This window comes from Podarcis liolepis, assembly GCF_965112155.1.
Source record: "Podarcis liolepis genome assembly, chromosome: 10".
Lineage (NCBI taxonomy): Eukaryota > Metazoa > Chordata > Lepidosauria > Squamata > Lacertidae > Podarcis > Podarcis liolepis.
Window position 1 is genome coordinate 40484595 of NC_139562.1, and position 24974 is coordinate 40509568.

At 42.1% G+C, this 24974-nt stretch overlaps 1 protein-coding gene and 1 long non-coding RNA gene across 3 annotated transcripts in view; one reads left to right on the forward strand and one right to left on the reverse strand.

Moving 5' to 3' along the window:
- The window catches only part of PPFIA2 (PTPRF interacting protein alpha 2), a 269318-nt gene that overhangs the window by 124419 nt on the left and 119925 nt on the right, over nt 1–24974 (forward strand). Inside the window, exons 3-5 of one of the 2 annotated variants that reach the window (XM_083463081.1) lie at nt 8513–8575; nt 12982–13023; nt 24267–24314. In XM_083463081.1, the coding sequence (XP_083319207.1) occupies nt 8513–8575; nt 12982–13023; nt 24267–24314 (153 nt within the window). Of the gene's footprint in view, nt 1–5414; nt 5750–8512; nt 8576–12981; nt 13024–24266; nt 24315–24974 lie in introns of those variants that run through there. The other variant, XM_083463082.1, reaches the window with a different exon arrangement.
- LOC310688199 lies at nt 1450–3427 on the reverse strand. The gene is made up of 2 exons (XR_014516805.1): nt 3338–3427; nt 1450–1635 (listed from the first exon to the last, which is right to left on the reverse strand). It is a non-coding gene; the product is annotated as an uncharacterized lncRNA (long non-coding RNA).

Consider the following 24974-nt stretch of genomic DNA (forward strand, 5'->3'; position numbering starts at 1 on the left):
GAATCTTTGGGGCTATTAATGGGAGATGGTGGGCTGTGGTGACTTATGCTGAAGAGACAGGGATGGCTCTGTGTTGTGGGTAGGCATGAGTGGTGCTGTCACTGGTTGACTTTTGAAGCTGTTGATGGAGGTGGTATTGATACATGCTTAGATTTTATCAATTTTTGTTTTTGCGTATTTGTTCCTTTGACACCTTTTTGTGTGTGTGATAGTATCAACATTCTTGCTTGGTTTTTGACATTTGAGTAGTGAGTTATTCCAGTGTTTTGACATTTTGTTGTTGTTTCTAACCTTCTTTTGTGACGAGAAGGAAAAGGGAAGAAAGCTCCCCAACTACATGTTATGTACCTGAATCACAGCATTTCTGAGGGATGTATTAAAGGAAAGTTTTTGATGGTGGTATTGAAAGCATATCCAGCTATATCTATCTATGTATATAGCATGTATTTGGGCTGTTCATTTTGAATGTATTACTGTTTAGCTTATTGTAAATTTCAATCCATTTTTGTACGGGTAAAGAACTTTATTTTAGGAGGAGCATTCTGATTATTAGTCATTGGAAGACAGTCCAACACAGAATTAACAATTTGTGATTGTGAATTTTGAAGCATAAAGCATACCTCAGTCTATGATTGCTAGATGTTATTATTTGGTTCAGAATGCATATGCCCTACACACAAGTAATTTGTGAATAGGGCTACTGCCTGTCAAAGTTGCAGAACTAGACATTGTCTCAAAGCAAAAGTCTTTTTGTTCGGCTCTGCTTTTACTTTTCTTTTACAGGAGTGAAACTTTGGTTCAGCATTTTTACATCAGGGCAATTATCCTATAATGCGTAAGCTAAGTCTAGACATCTGTTGCCTACAAGTGGGGATTGCAGAGTTTGATCTCCGCTAAATGGTTGGATAGATACTTGTGGGGGATATGCCACAAAAATGACTTATTGAACGGGGAGTGGGGGAGAGAGGGATGTTGTAGGTTATATCCAATACTGCATGTGTGGCGTGCAACTTGCACCACAGGACTTCCCCTTCCTCTCCTTTCCTCACAATCCTTCAAAATAGGTTCTGAAGGGTCCTCCAGATTTTGAGGTGTATGGGAAGCAGCAGAAGAGGAAAAGGGAAAGTTCCTATGTGCAAGTTGATATGCTAGCTGAGTTCCTATGTGCTAGCTGAGCAGCAGTGTTGGATATGACCTTGTGCAAGTCAAGTTAATTACCACATGTTTTCTGCCATCATTTTATGAGCCCCTCTCTGTATAGCCATCAAGCTAACACTTCAAAGGACAGAATGCTCTGTCACAACTTTATTAAAAGTTGCCGTTTTTCTTATTCTTTTCAAGGCAGCTTTTGTCAGAGTCTCATGGCTATGAACGCCAAGCTCTGTTTTGCCCCCCCCCCCATCCCAATATGGAAATATATGTAGTATTGCCTAATTAATGCAGTCAGTCTTTTTGTAGATCAGTTTTTATGTGGGCATAAGCGTGGATAGTTTCTTGGTAGGTCTCCAACAAAAGTCTTCCTCTGAATCATAAGCATCAATCTTGTATCACGTTCTTACCTCTGACTAAGTACTGATTCGAAGCCTTGTGATTTTGAAAGTATGGGGATGACAGACACTAAAGTTTTCCATGTTTCTGTTGTAAGAAACCATATAGGGAGACAGGACAAATCAGATGGGAGAGAGTAGCAGGGAGGATATTGATGTGGATAAAAAGGACCTGGGAAACTTACTTTTTGTGATCAGAATATACAGTGCAAAGCAAGATAGTTGCACGCATTTGCTTGTTTTACAGTACTGTCATACCTCGGGTTACAGACGCTTCAGGCTGCGCGTTTTCAGGTTGCGTACCACACTGAACCCGGAAGTACTGGAATGGGTTACTTCTGGGTTTTGGCGCTCCTGCATGCGCAGAAGCACTAAATCGTGCTTTGCGAATGCGCACAAGCGCCAAATCGCAACCCGCATGTGCGCAGACACGGCAATGTGGGTTTCGGACGCTGCGGGTTGCAAACATGCTTCCCGCACAGATCACATTTGCAGCCCAAGCATCCACTGTATTCTATGCATGTTTCTACCACCAGGGAAAACGGCAGGAGGGGAAGCTGTTGCAGCCAAGCTGTAAGGACTGTGGGTGTCTCATAAGTATCTTTGGAGAATAAGATAAGGATTAGCATAGGAGAAGCAATGGTGGAAGGGGGAGCTAAGGAGAAGCCAGGTTAAACTGGGCAAGTAGGTGTAGTTGTTTCAGCTGCATGTGCTTTGGCAGAGTTACAGTAGGGTGGGGCAACTTGGGGTTTCTACCCAATTCTTCATGGAAAAGGTGAGTTCTGAAGAGGGAATTATTCCTGCATTGCAGGGGGTTGGACTAGATGACCCTTGGGATCCCTTCCAACTCTACAATTCCTTGTTTTGAAGGGAATGAGATATGGGTCACCAACCCTTTAAAGCCATTGGGCACATTTGAATGTTAAGAGAGTGCTGGGCGGTGCCAATCACAAAGTGGCTACTGTGGGGTTCTAGTATAACACAGGGACCACCAAACTGGAAAGAAAGAGGGATAGGGTGAAGGAGAGAGGGAAGGAGAAAGAAGAGTGCAAGATGATGCAGGAAGGCCTCCCCCCATCAGCTGCCCCATTGATGGGTAAAAAAAGTATCGACATAATAATATTATTATTATAATTTATTATTTATACCCTGCCCATCTGGCTGGGTTTCCCCAGCCACTCTGGGTGGCTTCCAACCAAATATTAAAAACAACACAGCATCAAACATTTAAAACTTCCCTAAACAGGGCCGCATTCAGTTGTCTTTTAAAAGTAAAATAGTTGCTTATTGCCTTGAAATCTGCTGGGAGGGCGTTCCACAGGGCAGGCACCACTACTGAGAAGGCCCTCTGCCTGATTCCCTGTAACCTTGCAGCAAGGGAACCTCCAGAAGGCCCTCGGTGCTGGACCTCAGTGTCCAGGCTGCACAATGGGGGTGGAGATGCTCCTTCAGGTATACTGGACTGAGGCCATTTAGAGCTTTAAAGGTCAGCACCAATACTTTGAATTGTGCTCGGAAACGTACTGGGAGCCAATGAAGATCTTTCAGTGTTATATGATCTTGGCAGCCACTCCCAGTCACCAGTCTAGCTGCTGCATTCATCAGAAACTCCTGTGTTCACTCTCTGAGATAAGCTCTTTGCACCTCTCCTCTGTTTGGAACGGAAAGGAAGGAGGGTGTCCAGTGGTGACATATGGGCATGAAATATGGGCACGTTTAAGCAGGCATGTTCAATGTTGGAGAGGCTGAGGAAGTGCAAACAGGAACTGAACAAGAAGGGCAAACATTACCTTGTGTATTGTGGATTTCTGAAGGGATATTGACTGAGACATTTCATAGTCACCTTAGATGGTACTGGCAGGCACACTGGCATCTGTGGGCACTAAGTAAGAGGTTTGGAATCAGACAGGGGTTCTTAGAAGTAGTTCTAAGAATGTGGAGCAGAAAGGATGGAATCTTTTGAGAATGTAGAAGACCTTTAAATGGTTGAGGACTGTGGAGTCAGAGGACAGAAGATTACCACACATAAATGTATATGATGGCAGAATTCCTAAAACAGGTTTCCTCAACCTTGGCCCTCCAGATGTTTTTGGCCTACAACTTCCATGATCCCTAGCTAGCAGGACCAGTGGTCAGGGATAATGGGAATTGTAGTTTCAAAACATCTGGAGGGCCGAGGTTGAGGAAGCCTGGCCTAAAATATTCTGGAGGGAGGTGCACATTGATTGACCCATGTAGAAAGACTCTAACATGAAATCCTGACAACAGCCTACTTCTGACTGGTTTTGGTGGTAAGCTTCCCAGGTAAATGGTTTGAGAATGATGCTATAAGGCAAAATTGGCTGGCTAAGGATGATAGGGGCAAAGCCAACAGCCAAATCAATCAGTGGTTTATCTTTTTAAAAGGCGACAGAAATAAAAGCAAGCTGTTTGATTCAGTACTCTTAACAACAAAAGATCAATGTCTACATAGAACAAGCTGACTGTTATAGATAAGGTGACAGTCACAAAGGCAACTTTGATGGACCTGAAGAGAGTGGGCCGTATAAATCACTTCATTCACCAAATGAAGGGTCATTCTGAGCATTGTGCAAGGAACATATAAAATGAATCTTCAAGTACTGTGCTTATTTTTTATTCTAGTTAAAGGAGCTCTGGAAATATGTCATCTATATAATTTTCACTGGGGAAACTATCTGCATACCTTTTTTTAAAAAATAGAGAGACTCAATTTGTGCTCCTTAGCACGCTAATATGGAAGTACCTCCAGTAAGAATTATTTTTTAGTAAACATGAACAGGGTCAGGCTATTAGGATCGCAGAGGCCGAAGAATTAGAAATGATGCTCAAATGCATATGAGAGCATCAGATACATCAGTAGGATCTTTAGGTTCAAACTAGATGCAAAATTAACCATGGCTTTGAATTCTCTGCTTGGGATTTTTCTTCTCTTTTTTAAATGATCAGAAAGACCTGGTCTGGATCTGAACCACAATGCAAAGATCTGTAGATGAAAATGATCCTCTTTCCTGAAGCTGCTATTTGAAGCAAATTGTAGCTTGGAGAAGGGGGGCGGGGAACTGCCATGAGGCAAAAAAGTAAGTCTTTTCTTCTTGTGCCAAGTTCCTGATCTGGATTCAGCATTCTCGGGCTGTTGTGGGTTTAAAAAGCCATGAAATTTTTTTTGAAGGATTCAAAGTCAAGGTTGATAACATGTGTAATTTACTTTTCTGCTTTTCAACAGGTACGGCTGTGATGCCTTCTAGGTCACAGGCTGTGTTCACGGCATACATTAAAAACTCATTTAAATCATCTATAATCACATGACCTGCCCCGCCCCCAAAAATCTTGGGGATTGTAGTTTTTAAAAGGGTGCTGGAGATGGTAGCTCTGTGAGGGCTAAACTACAGTTACCAGGGTTCTTTGGGAGAAGTAATATGCTTTCAGTGGGTGGTATACACAGCCCAAGTCACTGAATTGTACCTGATGGACTTTGCTATGGAGAGTAAGGGCCTAGACATGGATAAACCTTCTGAATCAATTAAAGCACAACTTGGATCCTGAACAAAATGACATTAATAAGTTGGTAAAGCTAATGCGATATTATCAAAATATCACTAATGATAGGACCTACTTTATCTGCGCAGCAGGGGGAACCTAAAAGTAAATTGTGACATGAATCAAATGTATGCACTAGTGAATACACAAAAGAGATATTTTCAGTATTCTTGGAAGGATCTCTAGAAATGTTAAAATGAAAGTTATGACTCTGCCATTTTTCTCAGGCAAAGAATAATAGAATCAGGTGTGATGCAGTTGCTGAGGGCACAATAACCCCTTTGCATTAGCTCTGTGACCTCACTTCTTCAGCACTGATGCAACATCTGCCTTCAGCCAAGGATTGCCAGCCATCTTTTTCGGTGCCTAGACAGGGGAGGGGAGGGGGTCCAAAGTAACAGCCGCTCGTATGCCCTGTAGAGCCCTGAAAGCCAACAGCCACTGCTTAGTGTAAGGGTGTTGAAGGGAAAGTTGAACAGAGCTGGGCACATCTGTCCCACTTGCCAAGTCCAGAGGGCTGCTTTAGCTGACGTAGAGCAAATGATTGCTTGTGCTATGGCAGCTGAGTATGTTCAATGGATCTGGCTGGCTGGCTACAGAGGATCAAGATCTGGAATTCTGGCTGTTGTTCTGCACGTAGCGTGGTAAGGCCGCTGCTGTTTACTGTGACAGATACACTCTCTCTCTCCCTTTTATAAACATGGATGTACGGTGGTACCTCAGGTTACATACGCTTCAGGTTACAGACTCCGCTAACCCAGAAATAGTGCTTCAGGTTAAGAACTTTGCTTCAGGATGAGAACAGAAATCGTGCTCTAGCGGCGTGGCAGCAGCAGGAGGCCCCATTAGCTAAAGTGATGCTTCAGGTTAAGAACAGTTTCAGGTTAAGAACAGACCTCTGGAATGAATTAAGTACTTAACCCGAGGTACCACTGTATACATTTAAAGTGCTTTCAGACCACTCTGAGCAATAATGGCTCAGAAGCTTCAGAACTGTAGTTTCTCAAGGATGCTGAGACTTGTTAGGAGATATCTATTCCCACCCCCCACTCCCAGCTACAATTCCCAGAGTTTCCTAGGAAGAGGGATTTATTGCTAAACCACTCTGGGAATTGCAGAGGCGAATAGGAATCTTCTAGCAACTTCTCAGCACCCTCAAGAAACAGCAGTTTCTGTGACAAGTGGTATGGTACTGCTTTAATTGTACAGATGGGGCCATGGAATGCTGGAATTATGACATATTTTCATTGTGAAAATACAGTTTGGGGAAACGAGTTTACCGTCTGCTTTTTAAATGGTTCTTGTAAAACTTCAGTGACTTTCAAGTTTTTAAGAGTTCTCCTGCATGTTTAATGTGAGCTTAGTTTGTAAAGTTGTGACATTGTGCTTCACTTTCCCAGCAAACTGAAGTTAATAGTGTCAATTCCTAAATAATACTGAATTTAGCTCTCTGCCCCTCCTCCACCCCACATTTCATCCCTATCTATAATACTGATGAGTATATAGGGTTTATTTTTAGGCAGACTTTTGGAACAAAACTTATATTTCTTACCTTGAAAAGGTAAAACAACAACAACAACAACAACAACAACAACAACAACAACAACAAAAGAATATTGATATTGTTAGACCTGCATGTTATCTGTACACTTTATGCTTGTTAGTCAAAGGGCATTTCGGCTAGAAGTCTAAAATGGTTTACTCTAGAGCAGCCTCCACTAAGGAAAAGAGGAGTCTTGATACGTGTGGCTCAATGATTAAATCTTATGAGTGGTTTGCAATTAAGTAGACCCACTAAAATTAATGAATGTGATGAAGTTAGGTCCAATAATTTCATTGTAGGTCTACTCTGGCTAAAACTTTGTTGAATACTTCCCCAGGTGTCCTGTCACAGTCTATATAGCCATTCTCCAGAAGCACACATACACACTGTCAACACAGGGTAACATTTTTCCCCTGAGTGTTTCCCTTTAAACTTGAAAAATCAGTTTTGCAAATTTTGAAAAGGAAAGAGCTGATAGTGGTATTCCCGCACCCCACTTTTTTTGTAAATATTCATTGTGCCAAATCCTGACTGTTTTGTTCAAGTGAGTTTAAAGGGCAGTTTGAATGTGCCTTGTGAGGCTAAAACTCTCAGGAGTGAGGTGGAATTAAGATTTGTGCAGAGTCCCTTGTATCGTGATCTAAATTTCTAAACCTTTGCAAGCAGCAAGAAATAATTTCACCAATGCATTGTAAATTCCTGCCAGACAGTTTAGCAGTAACATAAAAAAGAAAGAGCATTTTAAAGCATGTGTGGACAAAAGCTACTTGTTCCAGGTTATGAAAATTTAATGTTTGCATCAAATAAAAAAGCATTTTATCTTGTAAAGTAGAGAAAGCATAATTATTATTGTGCTATAAATTTTATTCCTTTCATTAATATGTCTAAAAAGTGCAACAAAATATAAATGATTTGTATATATTTCAACGTCTGCAAGGCTTGGCTCAGCCAATAAACATGGTTGCATAACAAATTTTGGCATGATGTGTTTGTGTGACTTCAAGATTCATAATGCTCTTAAGTGTGCGAGTTGTCAGCAAGTACTGTGTGCAGTCTTGAATGTTGATAGCAACACACATTGATTTGGGCCCCATCTGTACTATGCAGTACATTTAAAGCAGCAGCATACCACTTTAATCAGCTGTGACTTCCTGCCCAAAGAATGCTGGGAGTTGTAGTTTGATGAGGGTGCTCTCTGTTCCCCTCACAGACCTACAGTTCTCAAAGTAGTTTAGCAGTCACTTCCTCTTCCCAGAGACCTCTGTGAATTGTAGCTCTGTGAGGGAAATAGGGTCTCCTAACAAAGCTCAGCACCCTTAACAAACTAAAGCTCCCAGGATTCTCTGGGGGAAGTCATGACTGCTTCAGGTGGTATGAGGACCCTTTAAATGTATAATGCAGATAGGGCCCTGGAGATGGGGTACAATCCAGGAAGATGTTTTCTTGTGCATGCCCTGTTAAAAATGAATGGGACCGACATACTGACTTAGGGGTGTTCTTGCACAACTTCCATTTGTTGCAGTTGGCCTTGTGCAGGAAAACTCCCCTGTGGGATCATGACCTTGAACAGTAAACCCCACATTTCTGTTTACTCTAAAGTTATCAGAACTAAACTATAAGCATATTGCATACAAGTAATGGTTTTCTGGCGTTTTTCAATCAATAATAACCTGTTTGCTGTACAATCAGCAATATGTTCTTACTTGCAATGTGAGATTTTAAGACACGCTTTGCAATAAGGTTAACTGTCGCAGTTGAGTGGAAATGAAAATACATTAATGTTTGTCGCATTATTTATATGTGTGTGTTGTTTTTAAAGCAAATCCTTTCAATTCAGTGGACTCTCTGTTGCACACTTTTTCAGATGACGGTTGCTGCTGGTACGAGCATTGAGAATAACATTCAAAGGACCATATCCTGCCCTAATGTATGTTCTACATATCTTGGATTTTTGTCTGATTATAAATGCAAAATCTCATTATGTGAATTTGCTCTTCTGTCATCTTACGACATCATGTTCATTCCAGGCATGCTGTGTATTATACTACAAGTGAAGGATCTAAGCTGGTTACAGAATTGCCATTAAAGCATTTCTCTTATAATTTGACAGCTTTGCTAGTAATGTCTGTGATTACATTGCCACGGTTCTCTCAGAGTTGCTTCCTTCCAGCGCAGTGCTCTCATCATTTGGAACGAAGGATGCAGCACCTCAAGGCCATGTTTATTTAACTTCTAAACTTGGCCTGATCACCCAAGGAACTAAAGTTGTTCTTTCTTGGTAAACCTTATTCATAAGCTTGTAGTACAGTAGCAGTCTTTGCATTCTACATAATCCGCTATCACCCCAACAACAACAGCCACTTGCAGAAAATGAATAACTTTGCATTTATCATATACTGAAATATTCAGGTAGGTAGCCGTTTTGGTCTGACGCAGTCGAAATATATATATATATAAAACAAAAATGTCCAGTAGCACCTGAGAGACCAACTAAGTTTGTTCTTGGTATAAGCTTTCGTGTGCATGCACGCTTCTGAGTTAGTCTCTTAAGGTGTTACTGGACAATTTTTTTATATACTGAAATATAACATCTCAGATGTAGCCTCTAGGATACTCAATGACTCTGCTTCCTGCTGTTCCCTTCCCAGCCCAGCATACACGCAATATATACATACATATACATATACATACATATATATATATATATATATATATATGCAGGTTTTGGTGTCCTCGGGTGTCTTCCCGTGTAAAAGTTGGGGTGTCTAGGCGACGTTTCGACGAGGTCTCACTCGTCATCTTCAGGCTGGTGCTTTCGGCTTCTTGTTACTGGAACAGAGCAGGATCTCAGTGTTTGAGTTCCTATAAATACTGTTGAGGGGGTGTGGTGTATAGCCTCTAACGTTCTGGGCAGAGAGGAAGTTCCCAGGTTAGTGTGCCTTTTCTTCTTTTGTTCCTTAATTACTTGAGGGATATCTTGAGTGATTTCTTGAGTGATATTCTGAGTACCACTTAGGTGGGTCATTAGGTGTGGATTAGTTGCTAAAGCTTTCGTGTCTTGACCTCTTGAGCTTGTGAAGAGTTTTTCTGAGAAGATGGCTGTACTGCACTTAGTTGTGCTCTGGCTTGGCTTCGTGTATAGGGGCGAGCTGTGGTTTTGTGCCCTGTGCCAGCCAGATCTGTGTAGGGATTGCAGGGGGGTGCAGCATCCGGAGGTGCCACTATGGTTTGGCTACTGGATGGTGTCTGTAATTTATCTGTGGAGAGGGTCAACAGTATTTATAGGAACTCAAACACTGAGATCCTGCTCTGTTCCAGTAACAAGAAGCCGAAAGCACCAGCCTGAAGATGACGAGTGAGACCTCGTCGAAACGTCGCCTAGACACCCCAACTCTTACACGGGAAGACACCCGAAGACACCAAAACCTGCATATATATATATATATATATTCTTGAGAAAGCTGGTCAAAATCTGGAACAAAAGTTAATATATTCTTGAATCATTTACATATGTATAGGACAGTTATTTGAATAAGCAGGTTTCAATCATCCATAGAGGTCACTATCAGAGCAGCCTCTTTGGTTTTATTGGCAGGGCAATCCTATAGGTCAGGGATGTCCAACAGGTCAATCTCCATCTACTGGTCGATCCCCAGGAGGTTTTGGTAGATCGCAGTCAATCCCTGGCTCCTCCATCCAGCCCTGCCCCCTCGCCCCGTCCTCTAGATCACGATACCGGAAGACGAAGCTCTTGCTGTGATGCTGACTGTTTCATTAGCGATCTCCTTGTGAGCGCCTTTCCCCCCCATTCCTTCGCCCTGACCCCCCCCCCGGGATTTTCCTCCTTAAAAGGGGAGGGCTTTCCACCCTAAGAAAAGCTGAACAACTTTGATATGAACCCCCCCCCCCAAATGGGACGTTCCTACCTTTAAAAGCTCAACAACCTTTGACCTGAAACACCCCCCCAAAAAAGGGGGAGATCACTGCCAGGTAGTTAATTGTGTGAGTAGATCACAATCTCTTGGCCGCCCCTGCTATAGGTGTTCTGCTCAGATGTCAGCCCCACTGAATTCTATGGAGTTAATGCCTGATTAGTGGGTAACCTCTGCACCCTTGCTTGGGAGTAAGCTCCACTGAACTCATTGGGTCTAAGTAAACAAGCCCAGGACAGTACTGTAACTAGGGACATTTTGGGCTTTTTAAGCATACTAACCTAGGGCCCAGTTACATCGTAAGCATTTTTCAGTTGCAGTCTTCATTCCTTTTGTGCTGCCTTTAAACCATGCTGCCACAGGCTGAGGTGGCTGTGTAACTGATGTGGGGCAATCACTGAGAAGACCCTATTATGAGTGCCCACCAACCAAATATTCTTCACATAGAGGAACTTACAGAGGCATTCTGATGCAAATCTCAGGCTGGTATGGGTGAAGTTGTTTCCTTACGTAACCAGGATCCAGCTTTCTAGAAAGCTTAGTATGTAGCAGTAACGATAACAAAGAGTCCTTGTGGCATAAACTTTTGTGGATTAGGGTATCATATGCATGGTCTTCTCTTCAGCTGGCACATATATGCATACATGTTAATCCCATACATTGGTATAGAGAAAAAATGGTAAACAGTGAGGTCAAATGGCAGTGAAATACAAAAAGGACAGGCCGTGGTCATTCTATATGTAGTTTAAGATAAGCAAAGTTACCATTCACAACAAAAGTATTTTATGATATTTAACTTAACAGTATCAGGTTGATTATGTTAACACCCATAGTGGGACATTGTCTCTGTTGAAACCTAAAAATTGATAGAATGAATGGCCACTCACAGGTCAGCAGTGGAATGTCTTGGGTAATTAAAATTTTCCAGAACTGATTTCTAAGTGTTTCCCTTCTATGATGTCAGATTTGTGTCTGTATATTCTTTTGCATAGAAACTTATCTGTTTGTCCTATACAGGAAGCAGAAAAGCTTTGCTGGCAAGTAATAACATATTAAAAGATGGGCCGATAACTGTTGCAAATTATGTTACTTGATCCTGTAACAGCATTCTTAACAGTATCTGGGTTTGTTGCAGAGCCTGGTCTCTCTCTTTGCTAGGTGGCCTGTTGTTAATAATGTTGCCATATAGATCAGATTTGGGGGGATCAGAAGAACTCCATACTTGGGCGTACTTCGTTGTCAACAATATGCTAGCAAAAGCTGTTAGTTCCTTCACAGGCATTCTTTGAAAGTGGTCTTCACTGCAGACCTCAATTCACTTTCTCTCCTATGTCTATTCAGTTTTATTCATTATTAGTCCTATTAGTGGATATTCTTTGCATGAGAAAAGCTGGACTATGAAATGAAAGCTATGAGCACCTAAGTATTCTCTTTTCCCAAGGAATTTGGGGCATGTACCCCTAAATGATAAGAGGCACCATTCTGGAATTTTGTATTTCACAGAATGTTATAGTTTTGGAAAACCTGATCAGACTTTCCTTGGTCTCTAAGATTGGGTTCCTTTTTTCTAAGTATGAATTCCCTGGATTTTTATTTTTATTCAGTTTAATGTGGTTTTATACTACTGCATTACTAGGTTTATGGTTTTTTCCCTTTAAGTGATAGTGTTCCCTTTTTTAATGTTGTACAACTTAAATTTGCTATTCATTAGTACCAACTCTTTCCCCACAGTCCTTTTCAGAAATGAATCTATATGGATTGAATGTGTGCAGGATCATGGGAGCACACTCTGCCCCTGAGCTTGGGTGCTTTCATTTGCTGGTTGAAATAGAGCCTACAGATGTATGCAACTCTCTGTGTAATATAGGGAGCTCTGCAAAAACAGTGTTCAATATGGAGACGAGCCTAGACTGCTTAAGGCATAATGCTAAACCATTGTCTAGGCAAGTCTCAGACTCTCCTCCTCCAGTGCTCTCGCAAGAAGGAGCTTGCACAGTTTCAATTTTGTGGCAGATTAACTGATAGCCTGCTGTGTTGTCCCAAACCCACACAAACTCTGGCTAAGCCCTAACAGTGGTTGGTGAAGCATGCCAATTTCAAACCATTGTTTTAAGAAACCAGTTTATCAAAATATAGTTGAGGTAAACCACAGTTTAGGTGACATACTAAACTGTGGTTGATCAAGATCAGAAGATTCTAATCTCTTCCTTACAGCCATGCTGGAGGACAAGGGAGGCATTGGATAATCTAATCTGAAATAAGGACTACTCCGCTTCAATTTTCACCATGGCCAATTCAGATCTAAAACCCCCCATCCTAGAAAGCTCTATGCAGTAACCTCAGTGGGTTTGGTAGGGTTTCTCGCAGATAATGGACTCCAATTTTTGTGTTTGTTTTTTAGATGAACAATGCAGACCAATGCAGCTACTGTTCTGGAAAACAGGTGAAAGTAATTCCTTTCTGTTTTTAGTGCAAAATATATATATATATATATACACACACACATACAGACATTCATGTGGAAGAAACCTAATAATTTGGTCCCAAATGGCAAGGGTTGGGTGGAGAGAGTAATGTATACTATATAGAAAGTAAGGGAAACACTTTAAAACAAACCAGGGCTGGATCTGGACACATCAAAGAAGCGTGTCAGTTTAAAGCATTGTAAATTTAAACAGGGAAAACAAGTAGAGAAAAATGGGACTCCACATTGCCATCTGGTGGCACAATGTTATATTGCATATACAACGCATATAAATCGCTTTTTCTTTGCCAGTCTGGCTGAGTCCCAGGAGAAACAAAGTGGAACGCTGTTGTAATGGAAGAATAGGGCAGCTCCAGTTTAGCACTAAGTCACTCAATCCACCAGTGCAAGGATTTGTACAACTGAATTCCCACCCCACCCCGTCTTCTCCCCCTGTAACTCCCTAAATCTGTTCTGGGGTTTTCCCCAACCCTCCAGAGCACTTTTGGGGAGGGTGTGGGATGTTCATGGGAGGAAAAGAGGCAGGAAAGTTCTGTTGCACAAGCATAAATCCTTGCACTAACAGAATGAGTACATTGGATAACTGCCCATTAGTATGTGAATACAATGAGGTTGTGGCCACTGGCTGCCTACCTGTTTTCCATTCCAGCTTTCAAATATATGTGGCCACGGTGAGGACAGAAAGTACAGTCTACTACTCCCTCTCCACACACTGACAGAACTTCTGACAAGCACTGGTTCACTAAATTGTGTTTTGCTTTGCAAGTTTATTTGAGTTCAAAAGCAACATGTCCCTGATTCAGATGACGTAAGTAGGTAGTTGTACACTGCAGCTAGTAGCTCTCGAATGGGCATATGTATCTTCATCTGCATTCAAAAGATACAGGCTGCCAACTCAGCTGGGACTAGATTAGTATTAAAAGGTGGTAGTGAATGTACCCTGTGAATCTTGCTTCATTGAGCATGTCTCTTTACTGCATTGTATCTGCTGCTGCTTCTTTGGCGATCACTCGTAGCCAAGTAAGATTGTCTTCCATAAACACAGTTTTAATGAGTCCATAAGTGACTGTGGAGGCCAATTCTGGATCCACACGTCCTTCCACAGTGGGGACATTGGTTTCCGGGTGGGAGTTGATCACAGTGTGGATTTGCCAAGCATGCCTTCCTCTTAGCACGTTTCTCCCTTGCATCCTGAGTTCAAGTGTCTTCAAAGCCCATGACACCTTTGGCAAAAGCTGTTCGCCAACTGGAGCACTCGCAGGCCAGTGTTCTCCAGTTGTCAGTGTTTATACTACATTTTTTTTTAGATCTGCCTTGAGACAGTCTTTAAACCTCTTTTGTGAGATATATATATATATATATATATATATATATATATGCTTTCGTAGATTTTCACGGGTACAGGAATGCAGGTTTTGGTGTCTTCGGGTGTCTTCCCGTGTAAGAGTTGGGGTGTCTAGGCGACGTTTCGACGAGGTCTCACTCGTCATCTTCAGGCTGGTGCTTTCGGCTTCTTGTTACTGGAACAGTAACTGATATTGTGTTATCTCTGTTCCAGTAACAAGAAGCCGAAAGCACCAGCCTGAAGATGACGAGTGAGACCTCGTCGAAACGTCGCCTAGACACCCCAACTCTTACACGGGAAGACACCCGAAGACACCAAAACCTGCATATATATATATATCATGTGCATAGGCACATATATAGAGATGCACATATGCACATGCAAGAATACATATTTAGCAGGGCTTCATTCACAAAGAATTTATATGCATGTGTGAACTGAAATCTTACAAAACAAAAAAACCTACCCCAAATCAAAACCCTTTGACCCTCTCTCTGTGCTAATTTAGTAGTAATCTTTCCAAGATTCTGCTTATTTGGTACAGATTCCAAGATTCTGCTTATTTGGTACAGATTCCAATTTCTTGCCTTGAAAATATCGCAGTTGTGTGAGCAGAAAAGCCACACTGATGGTGTAAAGAGAAGTGTGAAATTTTTAAGCAATTAAAAAAGAAAATGATGAGATAACAGACACTGTGGTGGGGTTTATACCACTTAAAACTTTCTAGAAAATTAGCAAGCCAGACTGTTGTTGTTTTTTACCAGTTTGGCACTGCTACATATCCTATTTATTTAAATCGTATACCCTGTCTACTTGCTCTGCAAGAGCTCTTAAATCAGCTTACACTGCAATTCAAAATACAATTCAAAATTATGCTGGCCAAGAGCTTCTTCATATTGCACCAGAAGAAGGGTTGGGAATGTCTATGAGAACGTACCTATAGGCTTATCACTTGTCTTGAGATCATAAGAACAGCAGATGTTTGGTGGATCAGACCTTCCAAACCAGCGTCCACCTTTCTATCTCATCCAGAATCCTTGATGGAGGGGTCATAGCTCAGTGGTAGAGAGTCTGTTTTGCATTCAGAAGTTCCCAGGTTCAATCACCAGCATCTCCAGTTAGGACTAGGAACCCCCAAAATACTGGAGCCTCTGCCTCAAATGTTGGAGGTCAGCTGGCAGACACTGTAGACCAGGAATGGGAAACCTGTGGCCCTCCAGAAGGTGTTGGACTCCAACTCCCATCATCCCCACACAGAATGGATAAATGCCAGGGATCATGGGAGTTATAGCCCAACAACATCTGGGGGTACAGGTTGCTGAAATAGCCTTGGCCCGGTATATCTGAAGGCACGTCTCCACCCCCATTGTTTAGCCTGGACACTGAGATCCACCTCTGAGGGCCTTCTGGTGGTTCCCTCACTGTAAAGTTACAGAGAACCAGGCAGAGGGCCTTCTTGGTAGTGGCACCTACCCTGTGGAACGCCCTCCCATCAGATGTCAAGGAAATAAACAACTATCTGACTTTTAGAAGACATCTGAAGGCAGCCCTGTTTAGGGAAGTTTTTGATGTTTGGTGTTTTATTGTATTTTTAATATTCTGTTGGGAGCCACCCAGAGTGGCTGGGGAAACCCAGCCAGATGAGCGGGGTATAAAGAACAAATTATTATTTCCATGCTGAAGGCACTGCATCGCTAGCTGGACTAATAGTCTGACTGTATAAGGTGGTTTCCTATGTTCCTTCCCAGCCCAACATGTTTTTAATATTTTTGCAATAAAATAACATTCATCAATGCAGTGGTACCTCTGGTTGCGAACAGGATCCGTTCCGGAGGCCCATTCGCAACCTGAACAGAACACAACCTGCGTCTGTGCGGGTCGCGATTCACCGCTTCTGTGCATGTGTGTGACTGTACCAACAAATAATGAATAGTCCCCATATATCAACAGCGTAAGTAGAAGTAACAAAATTTAAGACCTCCAGCTACTCCTGCTTACTTATGGATATAAGTAGCTGTGTCGTGGGTAGTTGAAGACCTGGCAATGCAGTCAATGATTTAGTTGTCTGACAGTGTCCCTGCTCAGTTTTTTCCTTTTAACATGTGATTGACATAAGTAAGGTTTTGTTCCTTTGCTTCCAATAGTGGCTAACTAGGTACCAGGCAGGGGGTGAAAGCAACCCTGCTTCCCTGTTCTCCTTGTTCGCACCTGATATTCAGGACGAACAAGGGTGTTCTATTAGCTATCATGGCTTAATAGACCTTTGTGTGAATAATTTTTCTAGCCTACACAGGCTGCACACAGCCAACTAACTTGGTAGCAATCACTGTATCTCGTGGGTCTAAATTCCATGATGCTTTGTGTGCTAGTGTACTTTGTTTTGTCCATTTTGAAGCTACTGCTGATCAGTAGGTAGGTTCCCTTGTTTAGGTAGTAACCAATACCCAATGCCCCAAGGCTAAACATGTGGAGACTCTGATAGCTTTTACCCATAGATTGCTACTGAAAAGGTCCATTAGTTTCAGCCAGCCTTCCTTTCAAGTTAGTGTGCTTAGCAAGGCAGTCTTTTTCTGGTGGCCCCATTAGGCATCCATTACTGGAGTTCATTTTGCTTCACAGATATAATTAGATAGAATCATGCTGTTAGAAAAGGTGGATGATATCCTATGAGTCAATTGCACAACTATTCATATGGACTCACGTACTCCTCTCACAAGCCCAGTGAAGTTTGCCTTTGTAATGTCTGTCTCTTATCAGACCTTTTTTTAAAAAATACTGCATGCCCATGCTAGGATTAGGACCAAATAATCACAACCTCACATCTTTCCCGCTGCCCACAAATCCCCCAAGTTATCTTTTTAACTGCATGTTCCCTCATTCCTGTTCCTCTCTAGTCCTTCTCGTTGCTGCTGTCCAAGGTCCTGCAACTCCAGCTCACCCTGTCATCCACCTGACCAGCCACGTTGGCTATCCATTGTGCCCCTTGTGGTCAGGACAGAGCACCTCTAGGTATTCAGCTTAATACAGACATATCTTGGAAGTCTAACGGAATCCATTCCAGAAGTCCATTTGACTTCGAAAATGCTCAACTTCCAAGGCGCGGCTTCCGATTGGCTGCAGGAAGCTCTGCTGGACGTTTGGCATCCAAAAGAATGTTCGAAAACTGGAACAATCACTTCCGATTTTTGATCATTCGTGAGCCAAAACGTTCAGCAAATAAGCCATTTGAATTCCAAGATACGACTACATATGAACATACAACTTGAAAGCAGCTACGTCTCTTTCTCTGCACTAAACAATATTTTCCAGTGTTTCTGCTCCTGCACAAACAGCCCATTGCATGTAAGATCTATACAAACATTAAACTGAGCAGGTCAGTAGCAGGGCTGTTACTCACCATCTTGATGCTTTCCCTACCCCCCCCCATACAATGTAGTTAGGGAGCCAGATCAGTGTAGTGAGTAATGATATTGCATTCTCTTGTAAGCGGTAGATCACCAGACATCTCTGGTAGATCACTGGTAGATCACTGTCTCTCTCCAAAGAATCTCAATAAGCTTGGCTCCCCTAAAAAAAAAGCTCAACATTTTTGCCCTGCACCCCCAAAAAGGGGGTAGATCACCGCCAGTCTTTAACTCTGTGAGTAGATCGCAGTCTCTTGGGAGTTGGCCATCCCTGCTATACTGGAAGGAAGGTGTCTGTGTGGCAGCTGTGAAGAAGGTACAGTCTCTCTGTGGAGTTTGCAAGCTCTTCATTGCAGCAGTCAGCAGACTCAGCAGTTCTGGCTTCTTTTTTATGGTTTCAGTGTGGGAGGAGAGCAAAGACATATCAACGATTGCAGAGGGCAAGGCTCAAGGGCCTGCTCTTGGGTATATTCAAGATTAAATTGCAGAGCAGCAGCTCATTTTGAGAGCATTCGGCCTGGCTGTTTTTTATACCTCACCATATACGGAGGTCTAAGTGCTCCTCTGGGAATAATCACGCATGCTTGGAAATGCAGTCCTAGTTCTCGTTAAGGTGCCAGATCAGGATCTGGGTTGTACTCCTTCAGACAGCATGCAGGCAGTGTCACATGAATGAATGCTGCTCCATACAAAAGCGACTGTTTTAATGATGGCAACAAGCGCTGCATGGGCTAGTCTAGACACCAGGAGTAAGACATTTTGGAGGAGCAGGCAGACGTGGCATGAGAAGGCTCAGTGAGAATTAGGCCACAGCCTCTCCCCCACCCCCTTCCAAGGGTGCCTCTGGCTCGACAGTAACACAGTTGGCAGTGCAGTTTTTGGAAGTGTGCCACAAAATGCAAACTGACTTGACAAAAAGGTGACAGAAAGAGGGAAGCAAAATAGAAGAAGCTGTTTATGGAGACACCTGAGCCTTAAAGCTTAGGAGGCAGCTCATGCAACACAGGGATAGGATTTTAAGTGATGAGCCCTAAAGAACAGTCATTGCACCCAGAACATGTTACAGCCAACTGTTACATGCAAAAAACACACAGCAAATTCCAGGCTCCTTCCCTTTTTAATTTCATTTCTTTTTTTGCAAGAAAAGCCACCATAGGCAAGCAGGAAGAGCAGAGAAGTATCTCAGAGGTGATTCCCCTTCCCTTGCCACCCCAGTCCAAGCAGTTTTTGCCCAAATTTAAGAAATAAATAATGTGCACCTCTCAGCTCTGCTCAACCTGCCTTTCCTCTTTCGGTGATAGTGCCTAAAGTTTTTCCTATTTATTTTGCTGAAATAAGCTGTATTGGATGTTGTGAATGGGTTTGCTAGATAGTAACTCCAGTGTACAGAGAGGGTGGAAATGAAAAGATCCAGTTTGAATAATCCTAACTTCCTCTTTGGGTTATTGTTTTTTTACATGCTTATTAGGGCTGGGGAGGAATATTATATTGGCTATGTTGAATCATCCAACTGTTCTAAATTATATACAAGGTGTGTGCGCACCTAATATTCACATTCCAAAATAAACAATGATAGCATGTCAAAGGGCAGCGAGATAAATTATGTGGTGCAGTTTTAGAAGCATTGTTTGATGGTGCTGGAATAATGTTGCTTATATCTTAAAATAACTTATGGAAAATAAGTAGAACAAATTCAGTAGGCTCCCTGGGGCAAGATATAAATTGTAGCTTTGTACATAGATCAGCTTAGTCAGAAGGGGAGGGCCTTTTCTAAATAGATGTATTCATATTTTAGCAATTATAGGATTTGCCCTGTGATTCAAGAAAGACATTGCCTAATTTAACTTTCAGAAGATTTGACTAAATCTTAGAGCCCGATTAACAGAAAAATGTAAGTTTATTGAAAAGGCTAACACATTGCACAATTGGTGTTCTCTCTTAAAGCTGCTTACACTTACCTGAGAGTACGTTCCATTGAATTCAGTGGGATTTCCTTCCAAATAAATGTGTACAGAATTATGCTATAATTTAAATAAGATTTCTTCTTCTTCAGTCTTTAAAAACAAAGAAGTACAAATTGCTGTTCAAGACAAACATTTCCCACTTCGACTGAAAAGGCCTGGGTAAACAGGAACTTCAACCACAAAGCAGAAAACTCAAGTTCTGCTTTTAAAGTGGATTTGATGCTCTTGTGCAATAATTCCACTTTTTGAGTCGGACGTTTTGCTGAAGGTGGCAGGAAAATGCACTGGGAAGCATGGGAGAACAGTTGCTTGAAATGATATTGCATAACCTCCCTACAAGCAAAATAGAATCAACATCTATAAACAGTGCATCCTACAACTCCCCCCATAAGGTTTTGACCTTTAAAGCCCTATGCGGCCTAGGACCCTCATAACTTTGGGACTGCCTCTCCTGGTATGCCCTGCAGAGGACCTTAAGGTCCATAAATAACAACACTTTGGAGGTCCCGAGCCTCAAGGAGGTTAGCTTGGTCTCAACTAGGGCCAGGGCCTTTTCAGCACTGGCCCCGACTTGGTGGAACGCTCTGTCACAAGAGACCAGGGCCCTGCGGAATTTTACATCTTTCCATGGGGCCTGCAAGATGGAGCTGTTCTGCCTGGCCTTCGGCTTAGACTCACTCTGACCCCTTATATGGGATTTGGTATATAAATCTCCCCCCCTTTTTTTTTTGCTGGCCCACATAGGATCAGTATGGATAGTTGGCTTGGGTGGATATCTGATGTTTCCTCCCTTTATGGTCTTGATTTATGGGCTACTACTAAAACGAGGCTGCATTTTAAGCTGTATTTTAAGCCATATTTTAATTAACTGGTTTTTGTTTGTTTGTTTGTTTGTTTTCCTATTAAATTTTATTGTAATTTATATTTGGTGTTAGCCGCCCTGAGCCCGGCCTTGGCTGGGGAGGGCAGGGTATAAATAAAAAATTATTATTATTATAAACTTTGTGCAAAATATATATATAGGATGAACTCTCAGTAAATAAGAAATGTCCCCACTGGGATCCCAGACCTTCCCAACCTGCATGCATTCATACTCCCTTAATGGCCTTCTACCAAATGACTTAAAACTTTCCTGCTTCGGATCACTTTTGGGCCATGAATCATTTTTAAGCGACTCTGTATTGCAGGCATAGGCAAACTCCTGCCCTCCAGATGTTTGGGACTACATTTCCCATCATCCCTAGCTAACAGGACCAGTGGTCAGGGATGATGGGAATTGTAGTCCCAAACATCTGGAGAGCCGGAGTTTGCCTATGCCTGCTGTATTGGGTTGTTCTCAACAGCTGGTTATGCATAGGTTTATGTGGCTGACTATCTGTTGCTTTTAGTTATTTTGTTTTAATGTGGCCAGCTGGCTTGACCTTTTCTAAAGGAAAGGTAACATAATAAATGTTTTATAGGTGTACATCCACACTTAATGGCACTATTTTTACAGAGCTTACACCTAAAGGTTGTTGTAGGCACACTCTTGGACCTTAAGGTTTCTGGAGTATCAGATCATGCACAGATGCAGATGTGGCTGCTTTCAATGCTTTGATTTGATTAAATGTTTTGATTATGTGTATGCCACTCTAGGTTCTTGGGGAAGAAAGGGCAGGGTAAAAATATAGCAAATGACAAATTTGTTTTATTAAATATAACAAATGATAAATTACGTTGTTCATCTAACTGTTGCACTTCTGGTATCGCATAGGCTACTCCGAAAAGAGAAGTAAGGGTTTCTTCCCCCAAAATCATGGCAGCCTCCTTTGAGATCATAAATATTCTTTGCCTGTCATTTCCCACCTTCTATAGTTCAAGGCTACTCGGAGCTATTTTCGATGCATCAGGCTGGTATGATTGCTGTCTGCTATTTTTGCAGCAGCCTGTGGAAACCTGTGCAGCAGGGAAGATGATAAGTTATGATCATTACAATCTGCTGCAGCAACAGACATCCGTGTTGATGGTTGGGATAGAAGAAAGGAGCCAGGGATAGTCTAGCTGTTTGACAATGGAACTGTAGGAATAACGGAGACGACGGGAGGTTGAATGCAGGTGAGCTGTGCAGAAGCACACTGGCAAGGTTGCTCCAAGCAAGCTGCCAGCTAGCTCTGTGGAGGCTCCTTTTATTAGCATAAGTCAACAATTGGAAACAGTAGTGAAACCACCCTGAACTTAACATATTTCCATCTAAGCACATTTCCAGCGTTAGCAAATACACGTGTCAGCAGGTGTTTCCCTAAAATGTTCCCCTGATACAGTGGTGCCCCGCAAGACGAAATTAATTCGTTCCGCAATTTTTGCTGTCTAGCGAATTTTTCTTCTTGCGAAGCACTGTTTAAACGGTTTAACAAAGTCGCGAGACGTTTTCGTCTTGCGAAGCAAGCCCATAGGAAAATTCGTCTTGTGAGGCAAATCGCGAATGAAAAAACCTTTCGTCTAGCGAGTTTTTTGTCTTGCGAGGCATTCGTCTTGCGGGGCACCACTGTACTTGATTACGTTTGCGTCCCCCGTCATGCTCCAGCCAAGTGTTATGTCTAGCAAACAATTTGTGAGAGGACAAACAGTCAGGGGGGAAACCCTGTTTTCTAGCCAAAAAGGCAAAAGGTCAGTGAAAGCGCGATGCTCCTTGACATACTGTTGCATGCCTGGTGCGAGGTTTGCCTTTGCAAAGTGGAGCGTTACCTGAACATGGAACAGACTCCCTTAGGAAGTTGTGGACTCTTCTTCGTTGGGGGTATTCAAGCAGAGGTTAGATGGCCATCTGTTATGGATGCTTTTGTTTGCGCTTCCCCCATTGCAGGGGGATAGACTAGGGGACCCTCAGGGTCCCTTCCAACTCCACTATTCTATGAATGCTACACATTTCAGAGTGAGGCTTGTAGCATTATGGGGCCATTTGTAGATGGTTCCTTTCATCACTGACATCCAAAGAGCAGGAAGGCTATTGTAGTTTTTCCCCAGCTGTTTAGGTTGCTCATTATACTTTAGAAATGGCTGAAAGTTTTGCTCAGGGGATGATTTTGTCACTGACTGATGGCTTAGGTGTTTAATTAATGGCTGGAATGTTTATTCCTCCCTGCTATGCTTTTAGCACTCCTCTAATGACATGAATGATCATAGCATTCAGACAGGGCGCTGCTATGTTTGTTTCTGCAGGATGTCACTAATCTTGATTTCTTCACCATCCTTGATCAGGAACATCTGTTGAAATCAGACACCACTTTCCTCTTTTCTCTGCTGGATTTCTGAATGTGTCATTTCAGTGTGTTATCATAAAAAAAAAAACACTACAACCCTGGAAGTCTTTGCTGTGATTAACTGTCCAATTATAACTATTATTCCGGTCCTACTTACACCCAGCAATAAGCAATGCTAAAGAAGTCAAGCCAAGATGTCAACCTAATTTCTAATGTATTCTTTAAGCAAAAAGAACATTGGCAAGCAAGATGCATATTTCTTCTTTATCCTTTAAAGTCAATTGGTGGTGATTTTGGTCAACTTTCTCCCCTTGCAACCCGCCCCCCCACCATTATAATGGATTAGCGTGTGAGCTTCTCCTTGTTGTCAGACTGCTCTGAGCTTTGTGACTGAGGTGCTTAATTTTTTTATTGGCCAAGAACTGGCCATTGTGATGTCAGATAGAGGCACATAGGGTGGAATAATTTGTTACTTTGATCCCACTTTTCTAGCTAAAATAGCCACTGTGGTCCCACTCTACTCAGCAAAATCATTTTTAAAAAGGTTAATAGAAGGGCTATATTTAGGAGAGCATCTTCTCACTCCGGATGGTGATGATATTGATGGTATTTTGGGTTCTGTCTGTCTAAGTTGTATTCAGACTAGGCCCACTGAAATTAATGAACCTACGGTAAGTTAGTCATGCCCATTAACATCAGTGCATCTTTTCTGAGCACAACTTAGTGGCTACAACTATTATACTACTGCAAGACCGATAACGTTTTAAGCATTAGGTGTGTGGTATTGCTGAAACAGATATTGGCTTTTTTGCTCACATTGCACTGGATGAATTTTGTAAAAGGAAACATACAAATTAGCTATATATTTGTTGATGGAGTCCTCCATGAACGTTTCCCCCTGGAATTTGTAAATATATCAAGATAATCATTTAATATTTATTGGACTGCAATCTTCAATTCACGACTGTGAGGCAGATCAATAGGGAGCTGGGGTTTGGTCTATTTTCAAAGTCCTTTTAACTAACAGTTCTCAGTGTATCTGCATTTGTGCCTAAGTACCAATAAAAATATATGCTAATGAACTGGCGGACAGTCAGAATATAATTTTCACAGCCATGTGTTGCAAGCAGTATTTTATGAGGTGCACTTAATAATTAAGCACTTTTCTTTTAAATTGTATACCTGCACCATGTTTAAACCTTATATCAGGGTGGCTAACCTATTCCCACTCCCCCTTGATGATCTACAGCTTCCATCAAGTCTTTCTGACTTGGGGAGTCCAACAGCATCTGAGTGGGTGAGTAGAGGGAGCCACCCCTACTTCACACCATATTTACCAATAGCATATTCACCCTCCTGAGTGCCAATTCTTATGTAGCCAACACGGCACCATCCACATGCAAGAGGAGAGGTATTAGCAGCATCAGAGAACCCAAATATATGTAGTACAAAAAGAACACAAAATGTTAGCAGGGAGGCCCGAAAGGATTTCCCTAAAGCAACCCAGTGAAAACTGAACTTGCACAGAACTACAGTAGTGTCTGGGGCATGCAGGGAAACTGAAAATTATGGTGGGGTGGAGGGCAGAAAGAATGGCTTATCCTGGAAAGGGGCATGTTTCAAGTCCCAGTTTTAATGTCTAATTATAAAATTTCCCTTTGGACATGCAATGTTTATATCTGATTAATTGCATAGCAAAAGACACTTCCTGTCAGCATTACTGATTTGGTAATTCTAATATTCAGGAAAGCACTTAGTTGTGAAAACCATGTTTTTCTAACCTTTAACCTTCGGCTTACTAGTGGGTGCAAGCTGTCAAATCCTTCACATTCTCAGTCTTTTATAACATGGCATCAATGACGGCAAAGAAAGAATTTTACATTTACTGTGCCACACTGCCTTGTTTAAAGTTATTTGTATATGCTTCATTGTCGCTTGATTCTTGTGTCTGCTGTGT